This window comes from Epinephelus lanceolatus, chromosome 7, assembly GCF_041903045.1.
Source record: "Epinephelus lanceolatus isolate andai-2023 chromosome 7, ASM4190304v1, whole genome shotgun sequence".
In the NCBI taxonomy this organism is placed as follows: domain Eukaryota; kingdom Metazoa; phylum Chordata; class Actinopteri; order Perciformes; family Serranidae; genus Epinephelus; species Epinephelus lanceolatus.
Genome location: NC_135740.1, coordinates 24,884,912 through 24,903,292, shown reverse-complemented (window position 1 = coordinate 24,903,292; position 18,381 = coordinate 24,884,912). Strand labels below are relative to the sequence as shown.

The 18,381-nt window shown below is 40.3% G+C and overlaps 2 protein-coding genes across 4 annotated transcripts in view; one reads left to right on the top strand and one right to left on the bottom strand.

Annotated features, from left to right (window-relative positions):
* kcnip1a (Kv channel interacting protein 1 a) overlaps window positions 1–8,231 on the top strand; it is a 61,918-nt gene extending 53,687 nt beyond the window's left edge. For all 3 annotated transcript variants that reach the window (XM_033633478.2, XM_033633479.2, XM_033633480.2), the window contains exons 3-8: window positions 1,787–1,856; window positions 2,494–2,564; window positions 2,666–2,773; window positions 3,894–3,998; window positions 4,478–4,540; window positions 6,602–8,231. In XM_033633478.2, the coding sequence (XP_033489369.1) occupies window positions 1,787–1,856; window positions 2,494–2,564; window positions 2,666–2,773; window positions 3,894–3,998; window positions 4,478–4,540; window positions 6,602–6,649 (465 nt within the window). In that variant the 3' untranslated portion in view covers window positions 6,650–8,231. The remainder of the gene's footprint in view (window positions 1–1,786; window positions 1,857–2,493; window positions 2,565–2,665; window positions 2,774–3,893; window positions 3,999–4,477; window positions 4,541–6,601) is intronic.
* Window positions 8,232–9,239: 1,008 nt separating this feature from the next.
* On the bottom strand, window positions 9,240–11,959 carry tlx3a (T cell leukemia homeobox 3a). Its single transcript, XM_033633476.2, has 3 exons — window positions 11,385–11,959; window positions 10,223–10,460; window positions 9,240–9,574 (listed from the first exon to the last, which is right to left on the bottom strand). The coding sequence occupies exons 1-3, from the start codon at window positions 11,809–11,811 to the stop codon at window positions 9,391–9,393; spliced, it is 849 nt and encodes a 282-aa protein (XP_033489367.1). The 5' UTR covers window positions 11,812–11,959; the 3' UTR covers window positions 9,240–9,390.
* Window positions 11,960–18,381: the final 6,422 nt, after the last annotated feature.

The following is an 18,381-nucleotide window of genomic DNA, read 5'->3' as shown; positions in this document are numbered from 1 at the left end:
ACACACAAGAATTCTAAATTATGTTGGATATTAATTTATTTATTTGTGAATAAAAGATTTCTGAAACAATGAATCCTTAAATCCTTCAGTCTCATTCTGGCTTGTGCTGTAACCATGCAAACATTCATGAGCCCTCTTGGTAAAATCCATCATCTCTCTCTCCGAACTGAGTGAAAAAGAGGTGCACGACAAAAACTGAAACGGATGCCTCTATAAAAGCAAAGCAAAGCAAAGATCCCTTTATGGTTTAAGGAATAATTTGATGAACACTAGGTTTAAAGACATGATTTTGTTAAATATAGGTTTCTTATGGTAAATCAATTAATAAACATCATCTCAGCACCAGGAGTTGTCCACAGTATCAGTCTGTATTTGCCTCCAGTGAAAGTATTAAAGGATGAACTGAGATAATTTTTGCTGGATTAAAACGTGTAACAACATCAGCTGGTTAAAACTGTTGAACAGTTTGCTAGAGTGTTATTTAAACTGTCCATCTATGTGTAAATTTATTTTGTCATACAATCAGATAAGCCAGAAGTAATTTGTAAACTAGGTGTTTTTATGAAGAATGTGCTTCCTTTGTTAAAATAACATTGGTTGAACTTTAGTCACGTCTTGTGTCATTGTTTGTTATTGTGTGTAATGTTTGTACTCCATACCATGTGATAATAGTGGTTAGTCAAATAAATGAAATGAAATGACATCATGGTATATGTTTGAAGTGCTGTTCTGTAGCTACAGTAGATTTATTAAAACATTCTGTAAAGGTTCAGTGTATTAAAAAACAAAGTAAAAATGTATTCGGGTTTCATAGGTAGAACAAATAATTTGGGTTGAGGGCCATTTGTTTACTTACTTAAATATGCTTGTGTATATTTGGTTATAATGGTGTTTCCCTCTGATTTTACTGCTAATATTCATTTTATGTCGTTCTTGTTTGCAATTGCCCTTTATTTTTACTTATACAACATAAAGAGTTCATTCAGTAAGTCTGATTGATATTCATATGAGTGCATGGTAAAAAATAAATAAACAGTCTATACCAGTTTAATACTCCCTGGCTTGCACACACACAAAATGAGAACTGAGATGTCTTTTTGCAAGTGAACCCTTCAAAAATGCATTTTAGTTTTAATAAATGCTGTTTTTAATAAGTATTATGAGTATTACAATAGAAGCAGACATCACACAGGAACAATTTTGGTGCTTGTTTTGCTAAGTTACACTTTAATTAAAGCTCCATGTAAAACTAAACTCAACAGCGACACCCTGGACAGGTGGTCAAAATGTGCAACTGCAGCTTGATCTACTTTTGGTGATATAACGCAATAATGCTTGAAACCAACTACAAACTGGTAAACATTAAAACTATAATTTAGAGATTTAACCAAATGCCAGTCTCCAATCAGCTTTGTGTCATTCTTAAATTTATTCCATCAAACATTTGAACTTGTGCAATAAATTCTTGCTGGGTCATGTGCAAAAAAATCGGATGGACTATCCGGATACCATCTAAGCACCGAACTGTCCTTGTATGTTCTTATGTCTTGTCTTGAATGCTGTTTATAATTCAAATGTGAATGTCGTTTGTATTCTAAATTGTGAGCTGCAGCCGCCTTGTTGTCCAAGACAAATTTCTTCTCTGAGGACAATAAAGTTATTCTGATTCTGATTCTGATAAACCCTCCATCAGTCTCTCTTTGACGTGTCCCTCAGGTTGGTATCTGCAGTTCATATCTCCCTCCTCCTCCTCACTCTCTCTTTCTGCTTCTTTCTGTCTTTCCAGGAGTGTCCAAGTGGCGTCGTCAATGAGGAAACGTTCAAGCAAATATACTCCCAGTTCTTCCCTCATGGAGGTAAAGAGAGAGTGTTGTGCTGTTTGAATCTATACCTGTCTGTGTCTCTGTATTGTCTCCATCAAGTACACTGACAGGTAGGGATGGGTATCGAGAACTGGTAAAAAATTTGTTTCCAGTCCCTGACTGCTCAGTACCAAAATGTCAATAACTTTGTGGACAAACAATGATGCTATTGGTTTTTATATAACATTGATTCATTCAACATAGACAGCATTTTTAAACTCCTAACCTCCCCTATTGATGATGAAGCTGCTGGCGTCAGGCAATTATGTCTGATGTTGTATAACTGCATTGTTTTCTTTGTTATCTATTGCTATTGACGTCTGTGAAGCTCAAGGACTGGAGTTCTGTGGTAATTTGTAATAGTGTTTAAATTTAGTCTCTTGAAGTGAAGCAGCATGAAGACACATCACCAACAGACATTTGTTGATCAGACATCTGTAGCAATTTCTCATCCCTTGTTATATATGCAGGACAAACTGTTGAGTCTTTTCACATCTTTTCATGCCATGTCTTTATGTTTTTAGATCAAACTATGGAAAGTAGTCTTTACTGATAGGCATTGATATCAGTACCAATGAAATCCTAATGGTACCCATCGCTTCTGACAAGCACTTTCTCCTTCCTCCTGCAGATGCCAGCACCTATGCACACTACCTGTTCAATGCATTTGACACAGCACACAGTGGCTCCATAAAGTTTGAGGTTTGCTCGATTTGTTTTTTAACGTGGTAACACTCTTATTTTTATTTACAAACTATCTTTCCTTTGTCAGTTTATTACTCTGTCCTTCCTGTCTCCATCAGGACTTTGTGACAGCCCTGTCCATCCTGCTGAGAGGCTCCATCACTGAGAAGCTGCAGTGGACCTTCAACCTTTACGATATCAACAGAGATGGATACATCAACAAAGAGGTGTGTGTTTGTGAAGGGCAGGCAGCTGTAGACAGGTTTTGCGGCAACAACTACCATTGCCAAACAAATGCCTATGATTTGTGCTGTTCATGGCCACTCCAATAGACCAAATCAGGAATAAACTAGGGCACACAGAAACATGGCGCCAAACAAGGATCAAAAACCATCCTAAGTCTAGAGAAGAGGAGTCAGTTAACATTAAGTTAAAGCAGTGATTCTCAAAGTGTGGGGCATAGAGCCACTGCAGGTGGGGCGTGAATGACCAGCAGAAAAATATGGAGTGAAATAATGTTAAATGTATATGATTTATGTAGGGAAAATAAACAAACAAGAGTTTGCTGATGCTGTCACTTGACTGTCACCTTTAATTCACTAAACTTCAACATTCTTTTATTATTATTTGCTTCCTCAACTATTGTTAATGATTCACAAAAAACGTGGGGTGGGGGGCATTTAATCTTTTATGGCTTCTGAGGGGCGCTTGACAGAAAACGTTTGAGAACCACTCAGTTAAAATATTGTGTTAAACATGTCTTGAGTTGGTATTGCTATGCAATTATAATGTGCTGTGACAACTTCTCTGTTTTTAACAACATTTCATGAGACCTCTGGGACTGGTGACCAAGTAGAGGATAGTAGGTAAAGTTAGCTAGCTCACAGCCTGACACTAGCTGTGCATCCATAGACAGAGCTGAAATATGAAAAGATATATAGCAGTTACAGTCTGCTAAAGTTAGACTCTTTCATCTGGCTTGCCATGCATCAGGAGGTCCGGAGGACGATGTAATTTGTAATGAAGATCCTCTCCACCCTGGGTCAAGTTGTGTTAAATCACTTTTCTTCACTTTGTATGGATCACATCTGAAATGAGTTTCTGACGATACGTGCTGCCTGCAGGTTCATCCAGCCTTTTTATGTAGACACTTTCCTCTATTTCCAATTCATGCAGTATAGGGATTTATCACTTCCTGCTCTCCATCTGAGTTTCGTGTTCTAATAGTCACTTGATTCCAAACAAGCTATTGTGGTCATATACCCGCTGTGTTTGTATTTTTATGTTGATCTCATACTTCAGGCCTCACTTGTGTTTATGTGTATGTGCTTCTGTTCTGTTTCACAGGAGATGACAGACATCGTCAGAGCGATATACGACATGATGGGGAAGTACACTTACCCTGTCTTGAAAAACGACGCACCCAAACAGCATGTAGATGCCTTCTTTCAGGTAACAACAACTGAACCCTTTGACCAAATTTGGGTAGTAAGCATGAGCAGTGATATCTGTCATGGCTTCAGAGCAAATAAAAGGGTGAAAATTAAGGAAACATACCCAAAAATCCAGGAACAAGACGTGCTGGACACACTGACTAGTAGCAGGTGATCTCTGAGAAGTGCTGTAGTGTCTCTCACAGAACAAGAATCTGTTTATTTACAAACTACATTTGTTTTTTTTTTGTTTTTTTAAGATATTTTTCTGGGCATTTTAGCCGTTAATTGGGAGGACAGGTGAGTGTGAAAGGGGGACAGATAGAGGGAGTGACATGCAGCAAAAGGCCACAGGTTGGACTCGAACCCAGGCCGCTGCAGCAACAGCCTTGTACATGGGGCACCTGCTCTATCCACTAAGCCACCAACGCCCCAGTATCTTTGTTTAAAATCTTAATATCTGACTCACTTTGACCGTTTGTGTGTTGCTCTCCACAGAAAATGGACAAAAACAGAGACGGTGTGGTCACTCTGGATGAATTCATCCTCTCCTGTCAAGAGGTACTCTTTCGTTTTGTCCTTAGAGTTCACATCTCCCTTACACACATTACATTACAGACATTTTAACATCACAGCAGGAAATGCACAGGTGTAAATGCTAAAATTAAAAATGGTTGAATTCCATTTATAGAGCAGAGTCATTGTTAATGTCAATAACACCTGTGCTTTTCCTGCTGTGACACAATGTCTGCTTTGAAAAAGACCTACGCTGTGTTCTGAATGGCATACTTTTCTCACTTTCAGTGCGTAAGGCAGCTCCCCTTACAAAGTAGCTGATGGAGTATGCATACAATTGGGAGATATTATTTAGTCATAACATTGCACCTTGAACTTTGACCCTCTTGCTTATTCGTCACAATGCAAAGTGCAAAACTAATGTATGTTAAAGGGCTTGTTTGAGATGAACTGTCTGTGCTTTCCAATACCCATACTATCATACTGTATAGTTTGGCAGAAAAAGATTTAGTATGTCCCAGTACATAGTATGTCAAATGCAGTATGCCAAAATACCAGGATGTTCTACTACATCCAGTCCAGTTTTACAGTATGCAAGCCAGCATGCTTTTCTGGCTATTCTGACCCACGATCTTCTGTACAGCGGACGATACATCACATCGACTGAGCTGCAAACAGATGAGAGCTCATTGACAGCTGTCAGAAGTCACAGTGATGGATGAAAATGCATTCAAGTGACCGATGACCAGTTGAATGGTAATATTAGGAATATTAATTGTTTGATTGAATAAAAAAATCAGAAATATAACCAACAACAAAAGAGCATACGTGTTAAATAACACTAACAGAGAAATGTATAGCCTCTGTAATTCTATCATCATGACTATAATATGTTAGAATCCTCAGTGTATGCAGTTATTACTTATTGCAAAGTAACAACAGCAGAACTCCCGGGTTGACCTCTGTCTCTGGAGAGTTCGGTGAACGGCATTTTGTTTTATCTCCATGGTAATGGGTATATGAGTAAGAGGGTCCAAGTTCATCGTGTAATGTTATGAGAAAGTAGTATGTCTCATCTGTGTGCATACTGCATGCAACAGTACATACTCTTTAAGGGCAGCTGCAGAACCTACTAAAAGTAAAAAGAAAAAGTGTGCGATTCGGAACGCTCCCTGTGTCTCGCATGAGAAGACAGCAGGGGGCGGTGAGAAAAAGTCAAATCAGACAGTTTGCTGCAAAGTGGCTCTACTTCCACCAGCCTTCAAAGAATGAACAGGAAGTCAGAACTATTTAAATCCTGTTACATTAATCTGTAGGCTACCTGTAGTTTGCAGACGATGTATTATTATCATTATTAGTGGTATTAGTATTATTATCAAGCACACAAGGTATGTTTGCTCACAAATTAAACCTCCATTGCACAACGTAAGAAAAATAGCCTAAAATCTAGCATTAAATATTAGAATTACACATAAAATTAGGATTTTCTACAGAACATCTTATCTTAAACAAGCCTATTGTATTAATTATTCATACGAGTTGCAAAAAATGTGTAGTACTGACACTTGAATGTCATTCGTCATTGCGACTTCTGTCAGCTGTCAACGAGCTGTCATCTGTCTGCGGCCCAGTTGATGTGACGAATCTTCTGTTGCGCAGAGGATTGTGGGTCAGAATAGCCAGAAAGGCATGCTGGCTTGCATACTGCAAAATGTGACTGGGTAAAGTAGGAAATGGTGGTATTTTCAGCACACTGCGTTTGAAGTGCAATGTAATGGGACATACAAAATCTCAGTATGGTAGTATGGGTATTATAGCTTTTAAAAGAAACATTCAAATTATTATAGTTATTATTTGCATAAAAGTCTTATTCCCTCAGATTATTTTCTTATGTTCGTCTGATGCAGGTCTGACTATACTGGCAATTAATTAAGGTCTTTGCGACCTTTTATATCACTGTGTGTGTTTGTCTGCAGAGATCACTGACCAACATTTTACAGGCTTTTACTGCCCCCTAGTGGCCAGTAAACTGAATTAAGTGGTGATTGTTGGATGACTTCATTCTCACAGTCAGCCTCTTAATTTTCCATCTCTCCTCTTTTACAGGATGAAAACATCATGAGGTCTCTACAGCTGTTTGAAAATGTCATCTAGACAGTGAAGAAGAGGGGGACGGTGCAATAGATGAAAACACAGAGAGGAGAAAAGAACAAAGGAGGAGAAAGAAAGATGAACATGCAAGAGAAAAGGATGGCGTGCAATCAATAGGAAACATGGATCTTGTCGCTTTGTGTGGGATGGTTGCCACGAAACAAATCCATGGCGACAAACCATCACCGGTTTTGGAAAATGGACTCAAACCCCTCATGTGACCATTTACCTCGTCTCCATCCTCCTCGTTTGTTGGTGTCGTTACCGTCGCCTTGGACATTGTGTATCCATGACATTGTGTAAATACTGATTATCTAACATTTGGTTGAACGCTTTTCAGAAACGTGTAAATTGAACAACTTTATCAAGCAGGACTGAAATTCCCGAAAGCAGCTCAGCGGCGAGATCAACCCGATGCATAGTTAGTGCATAAGAGGCGTAAATAATAGCTGTTTTCATCATGACTATCTGTGTCAACGCAACAAAACATGAGCAATATTGTGAAGCATGCAAGACAGAGGCCTATACGGCGTATTTAACGTATGTGCCATGAAGAACTCCGTGGCGATATACTCAGCTATATGTGCATACATTTGGGAAGGTCTGGGCGTAGCATCTTACAGAGCCACCTCATCTGTTCTCAGACTGTAAAGGTTCGCAGAGCTGAATTTGACCTCAGCCAGCTTGCATCAGTCTTACGTCCTGTGACAGCTTGCTACGGTCCTCTCTACACCCACTGTGCGTGTTCCAGTGGTGTCAGTCAGTGTTTCAATGTTGTAACGACCCAACTGTAGATATTTAACTGTCGTATTCGTGGGTTCTTCTTGCTGTGTGGAATCATTCCTGTCTTGTCTGCGTGTTTCTGACTCTGACTGTCTGTCTGTCTTTCTGTCTAATTAGATTTACCTGTTCTTATTCCACCTGACACTCATTGTGAAATAAAGAGCACTGGCGTACAGATGCAGAGTGACACAGGGGACGTGCATGTGTTTATGTGTGGTGTCCTGGTGTAAAAGTTTGCCTGAATATTAGTGTCATTTTTCCTAGCATGTACAAGCATTCATCTTGTGGACACTAATCAGTCCAGCTGAGCTGTCTGTGCCAGAGAGGAGAGTGTCATCGTCAGATCTGTCTGTTAAAAAAAAAAAAAAAAAAGTCGACTTGGAGCAACCAACCTTTCACTGTGAGGGAGAGACAGTAGAGGGGAGCAGGGAGGAGGGATGTGGAGACAGAATAGAGGCAGACGAGAGAGACCCTTTCACTGATTCTGAAGGAACGGAAGCCATGTTTCGAACAAGAGCCATCGTTTTGACGATTGAGCAGGACAAAAAGAACACAGATTTATTAATGCTTTACTGTCATGCCCACTCACTGTGCTACCAATAGCGTGATTTAAAAAAAAAAAGCAAAAAAAAAAGCTAAAATGTGTTGCGGCTCATCTCAAATGTACCCAGACATACTTCCAGATAGACTGACGGACAGGAAGACAAACAGACAGCTTCAAACTGTCATAATGAAATAATGTGTGTATTGAAATATTGTATAAAATCATTATATTTATCAATAAACTTTTCAAGAAACAAAATCACGTCTGATTTCTTTCACCTTGTCACCCCATAATCTTTTTTTATAGCTTATAATTATGGTGTGTTAAAATCTTAAAATCATTTTTTTATGGTGCACCATAAACAGCACGAGCAGAAAGAGTCACAAGAACAGTTTATATTGTTATTTACACATATACAATGAAAGTACAAAAGGAATTGTACATTTGTGCCCCGATTCCCAAAGGACACACAAATAAAGCATGATAATGTGCATATGAAAAAAAAAAAAAAAAAACGTCACCACCATCACTGAACATGCATCACTCCCTTTATTACCCAACTTGCAGCCTCTTTCATATTTCCTCTCTCCCCCCTCTTATCCTGACATCTATTTCCCTTTTATTACTGCGCAACAAAAGCATTTCTCCCCCATAATGAAACATTTTAGGCATCTTTTTTTTGGGCTGAGGTGGTGCACTAAACCTGGAGACGGACAGGTGACCGTGGTGGTGCATTGCAGCTGGAGTGGGTACATTTATAAATGAGATTGGAAGGAAAGTTTAAGCACCAGAACAGTTAAGAAAAATATCTGGAGCAGCTTTCATATCTGCATTTTTTGTGTGTGTATTTTAATAAAACAGACATTTTCACATTTGTATGCAAGTACTCTATTGTATAGGTGTTGGGATGTAGGCCTTGCCTTTATATGGCTGGTGTTCTTCCCTTTCTAAGTGTTGAACAATGTGTCTGATGCTTGAGAGAGAAGACAAAGGGGTACATTTCTCCCTCTTATTCTAGTAAACAGAATAAGTACAAGCATTAGAGGACAATCACAGAATTTTTTAATGACAAGTTCTGTTTCCTTTTTTTTGTTGTTGAATTTGAAAAAGTCTCTTCCCAAGCACAGAGCTGCAAGATTTATTCCAAGAAAAGTTCTGTTTCTCTTTCAAATCAGGCATCACTCACCATCTCCATCACTTCAGGTCCATTTTCTCACCCGTCCACTCAAATGGCTGTGACCCCTTCTTCAGTTTTTCTGCTCCAACTTTCTTTTCTTTTTTTTTTTTAATTTTAAATCCATTGCATGGATCAAAAAAGTAAGTCCCACTGTCCTCATGTAGGGCCTAATTAAATTGATTTTTATCCTCCCAGGGATAATAGCTGATGCTTATTGATTACAGCATGGCGTCTGGTCTCTTATTCCCTCTCCTCGGCCCAGGGTTGGAGGTTCTGCAGGGCGTACAGGGAGGAGTTATGGGCGCACAGTGGATCCGACACCGCTGATTCGCTGAGGGACTTCTGGAGGGCGGACTGCTGCAGCTGCAGGATGAGACGATTGGCCTGCTGACGCTCCGCCTCCCTCTCCTCGGCTGTCTGTCTCCTGGAGAAAGACAGGGGGAAAATATGTGAAACATTCATATATTTATGAATATATAAACCAAAAGAGGAGTTATGTAAGATTAAAGGACAGCAAGGAAGAGGGTGCAAGTGTGAAAACACCCCAGTGGCTGCGTAAAACAGCGGTGGTGAGCTCTTAGAATAAAATAAATGTATGTATAGAGCTTTACAAGGATGTCAAGGTTTGTATCAAGCATGAATTATATGCAAAACATGACAAAAATATATAGTATTTGACTGGCTGTAATATTTGGTAGAAACTGCATTTTTGAGATTTTTAAAAACGATTTTACTCCAATTAATATTTAATATAGGCCTAATTAGTTGTAAAAGACGAAACAGAAGAAGAGAAAAATGACAATATGATAATAAAACTACATCCAGGATTGTGTTTTTAAATTGCAGTTTATATTCAGCCCATAGTTTTTTGTTCCGTGTCGATGAGGTCAAGCCACAGGAAATGGCGCGTGGGGTCACCTGCACAACCAGGAAAGTTTGGTTTCACAAGCAAGGTGTACCTATTTGCGTAAACGTGCTATAGTGCGGGTTTTTAAAAGACAAAATGTGATGAGATTGAGTTCCAAGTGTAAGTACGGACAACTCAAACTCAAATATGAAATGTCATACCAACCTCCACTTGGTCCTGCGGTTCTGGAACCAGGTTTTCACCTGTGCGTCTGTCATCTTCAGACTCTTGGCCAGGGCCGCCCGCTCGGCGCTGGCCAGGTACTTCTGCCGGTGGAAGCGTTTCTCCAGCTCGCAGATCTGAACTCTGGAGAAGGACGTGCGGGGCTTTTTCCGTTTGGGCGGTGTCCGGTTCTGGTACGGGTGTCCTATCCGCCGCGTAACGGCGAACGGCACCAGAGCCGCTGCAGGGGAGCAGAGAGCAGAGACACAGCGGTGAGTGGAAGATGAGATTTTGCTACAGCACCAAACAGACTAATTCACTCCCCACTCTGTATGGAAATTCAAGGCCATATATCACAGATATCTGCCCTGTTTGACAACAATTCCCTATTTAGACTGTGTAAGCCACGTGTGAGATATGAGAGATGAAATTTATTGTGAAGGATGGGTCTGGCCAAGTATGGCAAACAATGTAATTATAAAAAAAGTATATTAAAAAAAGCTTTAACTATGACAGCTTTAACAGATAATATCCGCACTGCTAATTACAGAGAGGACAGCAGGCCTATTGGCCTAATATTTTCCCATACCTATTAGGCCTTTAATAATAAAAGCTCCTGTTAATTTATCTCCACATTTATGTTAAATACACAGATAATATCACACATTTTTATTGTTTTAGATGATTTTTTTTCCATCTTACTTTTCTCTACAATTTCTAAAATAAATAATCTGACAGCCTAACAGGCTTTTTTTCTTATTTATCTTCAATTTATCCAATGAATAACATTTTAGTTATTTTCACTACAACAGTACATTTTGATAAATAATGCTTTTGCTATTTTAAAACAACGCCTTATGAAAGTAGTGTGTGATTGCACATTAGTATTTGTTTGGAAGGAAATATTCAGCTCCCAAATAGAAGTCAGTCACACAAACACAATGTTATAATAATAATCTGGAAATGTAGTTTACGTCATGATTTAGAAAAACATTTAAACTTGTCTCCTGTTGTTATTTTAAGCCAATTTAATAATTAAAGTGAAAACATTTCTCTTGGCTTTAAAAAAAACCTTTACAGATATTTGTCACGTGTTATTTTATGTTTCAACAAACATAATAAAATATAAATGAGAGGAGCCCGTCAGGTGTAACAGCTGGCCTACCTGATATTCTGTCCTTGGCGAACCTGTTTCCTATCCAAGGGAAGCACAACCCCCCAAACCCAGGGACAGCGCTCTGGACGGGGGCCGGGGGTCCCGGGGCTGTCATGGGTCTGTGTGCCGGGACTCGAATCACTCCCCGGCTGCCCAGACTCCTGCTCTCCCCGTATGAACCTGAAGCCTCCACCGGAGGCATTATACCGGAGAGGGAGATAGACAGCGCGGTGTATGAGGGCGCGCTGGCCCCGGTCGGGCTTCCTAAACTGTAATAAGCGTCCCCGTTGCTTAAATCGGATCCACTTTGTCTTCCAGCCGTGCGCCCGCTTTCTGGCTCCGTACCGGCTCCCAGGATCTGGTCGATGCCGAAGCTGATGGGCTCGTGATGGGCCGGTTTTGGAGGAGGGCTCGGCGCGCTGGGTGCTTGCTCCATCCCCGTCGCCTTGTCGCAAAAAGGACGCAAAAACTGAACAGGATGTTTTCAAGGGGAAGAACAACAGGGTCAAACTGAACCAAAAGTAATCGCCAGTAGTGTCTCCATCGCTGTCCGGCCGTGTGAGCAGAATCCAGCGTGTCCTCGTTGTCTCTAACAGGCCTCTTTCAGAGGACTGGGTCCTCTCTACAGGCTGTGGTGAAAGTTTGATGGGCGTTTGGAGAGATGTGACGCTCTGTCCTCCTCTCAGCGCGTCAAAACGCTCAGTCTAGCAGCTCCGTCCTCCTCCATCCCTCTCCACCATTCATTGGCTGGCACCAGAATGACTGATTGAATGTTAATGGGGGTAGGCCCACAATTTGGCACAAGGTTTCCCATAACCACGGGCGTCAGCTTGTTATATATATGGCAAGATATGGCATCTTCGTGCCTTTCTGAGTGAGTCACTCTTTGATGTTGTCGTTTTTTATCATTATTATGGAGAGTAAGGAGCGAGCGACAACTTCATGGAAATTTATATGGCCTATGTAAAAAGAGTCGCACCAGGGATCACTGAAGATCAATGTTCTTTTACGCGTCTTTAGTGACGAACGTCTAATATTTAATCGTTTCAACCAACTGGTGTTTGGTCAGTCATCTGTCAGCGTTCCGCTCATTCCCGTAAATGTCTGCACTGTGTACGGGTTTATAAGTTCTGGTGACAAATGATATAAGATAGAAAAACTTTTTACACACCCCAGGGTCTGATGAATTGATGTTTCTGCGTACTTTTCAGGCGAGACACAAAATGCGCATCATTTGTCCTCTTGGTGTCTGTGTCACCTCTTCAATTTGTGTCGTTTGACACACGTGAAATGTACACGAATAATACGTTTACAGGAAAACTGCTCCAAAGCTATTAAGGAGTGCTTTATAACCTGAAGACGATTCGTCATGGATATGTTATAAAAGAGAGACCAAAAGGAAGAAATGTCGGTCTGAATTTCTCTTCCTATTAATTAAAATCCTTCACATCGTCCACGCCTTATAATCAAATGTAGGGAGTTATTTTTTGTATTCCTTTGACATTCGCCTGCACTGTGACATTTAATGTTTAACAGTTTCAAAATGTTTGATTTTTCACCTGGAACCTAAAATGATGGAATGTTTTTCCCATATTCGTAATACGCCGAATTAAAAACCTTAAATGTTCACACCTTAAAACCAAATGTAGAGCAGCCACATTCGCGTTAATTCATGCTGGCTTGGTGAAGTTACATAAAAAATAATGTAAAAACACTTAATAATCCATTTTAACACATTGTATTAAATGTGATGTGTGTGGGATTATTGAGGCAGAATTAAAATGATCATTTAACTGGTGCGTAATTACGCACAGGAAACCCACCACGTCTCTCTTTAAAAGACAAGGACAGCAGCCTAATTGAACATTGTCAGTGAATCACCAGCACCTATTGAGCATGGCAAAGCGTTACGTGGCCTTATTTGTTCCTGGATAGCCAGTGTGTGCCACATTAAATGACCTGACAAGGGAAGGCCATGGGCTACTTCAGATAAAGTGTCCGGGCTCTGGAAGCTGCTCACCGCTCAGATTCAATGTAACAGGCGCCCAAAGTGACCGGATAATCACATTTCCACTAACTTGTCTCAGGGACAGACAAATGCGCGTCGGGTTCGGATGCGGCAGGTGGCTTTTTAGGCTCACACATATCACATTACAGTACTTAAACTAATGCCCAACATCTTCATTTAGTGACAAAGAGGGTTAAATTTGTAGGCTTTTAAGAGATCTGCTCAAACCTGTTCATTAATCATCGTTTTTGTGGCCATGTGTTTTAATGTCTGAACTATATCATAACTAAAATGTTTTTGGGGTAGTCTGTGTTTTTGGCAAATTTAATGTGGGCTATTTGGTGCATGTTTCAGGGGGGATTCAGAGAGCATGCCCCCCTCAATATTTGGTACATGAAAACATAAAAGTAGTATAGGACTTTTATTTTGACCAAATTAATGACACTGAAGGCACAAATTGTTGCATAAAAATTCGCCAGAAATGCAGGAAATTAAGTGATGCTCAAAATTTTCTGGCACAGGACCCCCTTAACACCCTGTTTCATATGTGTGCCCCCAAATGTTAAAAGAACCCTACGCCCTTGGATAATATTTCCTGTGTTTGTACTGTTTCTGTGATCACAATCCATTATTTTAAATGTAAAGTGAATTTATCTGATACTGTATTTTATAGTGCATCAAAAAAAATCTTAAAATAAAGAAGATGAAATGTTTAAAGTGTAAGTTGTGAGGTTATACGCCATAACACCACGCGCAAATGCAAAGATAATGTGGGGTAATATATATTTAAACCCAGATCCGCATCTCGCCCTTCACAATAAAGTCTTATGAAGCAATATGAGATGGGACAAGGCCCGAGGTGTTTGTTTGGCAATATGGACAGACTCTGAGTGTTGGCTGCTTCACCCTGCCATATGTGAGCTCACCGGTGGCTTTTGATGGGGGAGAATTGGTCTGTTATAGCTGTCATCTTTGTGGACATTTTTATGTTCCTCTTGATGACATTTGCAAAGAATAATTCCCCGACAGTAATTATGGCTATGAGTTTGTGACTCGAACAGGGGCCGCGTGTTTAAATTGATTTAATTTATTCATAACAATTACACCGCCACTTATAGGACGACGCATATCACAACTGCTTCGTGTAAATTAACAATTATTGCGTTTATGATGGCTGCTCTGTAGAGTGAAGGCAGTCCTCTCCAGCCTGCGCACACACACAGCAGACGGGGTCCCACTGGTTGCAGATGTTGGGTGTTAGTAATCCGGTGTAATCCAATGATTATGAGTGATTACGACACATTATCTCTGACCTACCGGGACACCACCGTGACACCCGTTATCCTAAACCCACCAGGAGCAGCCCCGGCCCGCCTCCAGCCAGCCTTTCTGAATTTATTGATGCTCTGAATGTTGAAGACAGTGTCGGATCATTTCATTGCTTCATGATTACAGCAGAAAAGGTAAAAAATAATTGATACCAAGAGTCCACTTAAAAAAAAGCCCCCTTCACAGAGCAGCCTTGAGGTTATCTCGTTTAGGCCAAAATATTTAGATAGTGTTTCTGGAAAGCCTGCAGCGCACACCAGCAATTAAGATGCGCATCAATCCTCGTTTTTTTCCACAGGCAATATAAAAGCTGACACCCTGATTCCAAAAGTCCAAAAAGAAACGACAACAAAAGAGTGAAAGAGTGCGATTTGTTTGAGAAATTACCACTTGATCTGCATAATCGGGGGTCTGGGCTGCAGCTCGGTACCCGGGGGCTGCGTTTTTATTGCGCGTCTCTTCGCCGTTATCAATTTCAGCAGCGCGCCTGACTTTTTAAAAGGGGGACGAGGCCGGCTGCTTCTGAATAATGAATGACACGCTTTTATATTGTCGCTAAAGTGCCCGTGATGTTACAATATGAAAAGGCAGCGGTAAGTAATAGTGCATTTAAAGGGGATGTAGTGTATTATTATGATGTAAAAGAGAAGGAGAGAGGCGGTGGAGAGAGGGAGATGAGTGGATAGCAGCACCCAGAGAGAGAGGGAGAGATTGTTTTATTACAATAAGAGGAGATGAGTTTGCCTCGCAGCGAAATGGGGACCAGTTAATGAAACTTTACCGCAGCTAACGATTTCCCCTCCCTCGCTCTAAAAACCGCCCTTATGAAATATTTAAACTATTTAATATAGGTAGTATTAAGCTGAAAGACACTGGCATCGGCCATCTGACAACATTTACAAGGCTGTGGATTTTTTAAAGTTGGGTAAACAAAGCTTTACGGCCCCTCTTTCCCTCAGCCCACATACAACAAAAGGCGTGTAGTAAATCACGCTCACATTGAGTGCAATATAGAGAAAATGTGTTTTACTGTTGGGGAGACTTGATTTAGTCTAATTTACACTTTTCTCCATAGCACGCCATGCATCTTCTCACACAGCAGTTTACAGGCTCATCCTATCAATATGAGCCCGTCTTGTCTGCAATGGGAGGGATAGCCTAGCGTGGCCCCAGTGTGGGGGGATAGTGTTTCATATTGACATGCTCAGTGGGATTGTTGGATGAGAGGAGAGGAATGGGATCCCCCATCAGGGACCCTGTCAGGGCCATCATCATCCCTGGGCTGTCACTGGACCTCTGCTCTGTAAGCTGTGGACACAATTTATCTGCCAGACCCTTAAAAAAACGGATAAACCATGTCAGACAGAGGCGTAGATTTGGGGGTGGGGGGTGGGGGGGTGCAGAGATCATGGCCCCCTTAATTTGTAAAACATGAAAGTAGCAGAGGACTTTAATTTTGACAGATTTAAAGACATTGACGCCATAAATTGAAAAGGGGTTACATCCAAATACATACTTTTTTTTGGTAAAAAGAATTTAACATTCATTCTGTTGCTTGGCATCTTGTCACCGTGCAGGCACGCCTTCTTTTGGCGTAGCCTTTTTTTGGACATTTTTCAGCTGTATTGCCCAGTTTAAAACATTTGTGAGAAAAGTAATCATGATGATGCAGAACAACCACCGCTCCACCTGGCTTGGTCTTGGCAAGGTGCTGGAAATATCAAGTCCAAACTGAAAAAGATTTCCACACACAGCTTTCGGTCTATTTGACCTTCATCAGAGCATACATCTGCTCCAATGAAGATCAAATAGACCGAAAGCTCAACAATAAAGTGAAACACTGCATGGATGTTAGTGTGTGGAAATCTTTTATTACCACTTTAGAAAAGTAATTGAAAAGTAATCAAATGTAATAAGTTGGATTACTTTGGTGAAGCAACGCACATGATGTAAAATGTTGCTGAAAAATGTCAAATATATGGCTTGATAGATATCTAAGTAGGTACCCCTTAACTGAAAGAGAGACAGAGCAGGGACCCTCTACTAGGCTACATATATTGTATACAGTTGAGGTGCACTTAAATAATTCTCTTAATATTTTTTGGTCTTCTCTTATTTATATTTGCCGTTAGCTGCTAAGTCAGCAGCAGTTGTAGCATGGTGAGGCTCATTAGCCTCACCCTGCACTTTTGCTGGTGTTTTCTGATGTGGACGGCGTGTTGGAGTCTCTTTTTTGAAAAGTTACCAAATTTTTGATTGAGGCTCAAAATGTCCATACACTTTTAATAATAATGCAGTTAATTGGCCAATATTTTTCAATAACATGCATGTTGGCAATCTAATTCTCCTCGCCATTATGGATAGGTGCTGCACAGTGATTTAGCTTTAGCTAGCTCACATGATTGCGCAAGGATTCACAGGTAACAGTCAGCCAGTCATTAATGTTGTGTACCGTAAATTAGTTTTATTTTTTTAATGAATAGGCCAATTTATCTTTACACGTATGCTGGATTTATGTTTATGTGTATTTTTAGACATATTTTAATTTTTGAAATAAACAAAACAAAATATTACTTGCATTAAAACTTAAGTTATCAAACAATAATTTGGCAGCTCCCCTGCAGTAACTTTGGGGACACCCTGTTAAAGACCCAAGGTTTAGAACATGTGCATTGGTTTCCCCCAAGAAAAACATGAAAATAGTAGACAAAACCAAATATGTTTACACCATATACTGATGTGTAAAAACTTATTCAATGCTCAAAATGTTCTGGCGGAGAACTCCCAGCCTCTGTTTCACATGTGTCCCCTCCCCATGTTGAAATGAAACCTATACACCGTTGATGTAAAATGTCACTGTAAATGTCACATATACGGCCTGTTAGATAATAAAGGATTTTAATTACCGAATATGAAAGCTGTCATCCCACAAGGTTCTTTTATTAGAGGAAAGATAACTCACATTTCCCTTAATGATGCAAGACAGGAAAAATGTAGCTTTTTAAATGCCGTAGCAGCTGATTATAAAAACGTTGTGCTGGATTATTTGATATGTATTTACATGGAGCGAAACAGCAACCTATAGACAGACCTTCAGTGTGATTTTCTTGTATACAAATCAGTCATGTAAGATTTTTTTTCTGCAAGTATCAGGATGCATGTTTAACCAGAAGATAAGTCACATTTCCCTAAATGAGGGCTGACAGCAAAAATGTAGCTTTTTAAACGCCGTAGCAGCTGATTATAAAAACTTTGTGGTGGATTATTTGATATATTCCTCACATGGAGTCAAACAGCACCAATAGACGGGCCCTCGGTGTGATTTTCTTGTATACAAATCAGTCATTTTTTTTCTGCAAGTATCAGGATGCACATTTAACCACATAAAGATGCCCTGATATGGTAGATATTTGTTTCAGTGAACATTGCATTCTTGTTACACTTGAGGAACAATGTGCTTTGACTCTGTGTGTACGTGTGTGTGTGAGGGTAGACCATGTAAGCCTGTCTGATGGTTGAATGCATGGCTGCCTCTTCACGCTGGTTAAAAGTCAGGGAGGGAGGGAGAGGAGGATGGAGAGGAAGAGAGTGAGAAAGGGAAGTAAGTAAACCGCACAGACGTGAATTATAGGGATGGACGGAGAGCAGAGAGCAAAAACAGGATGGATG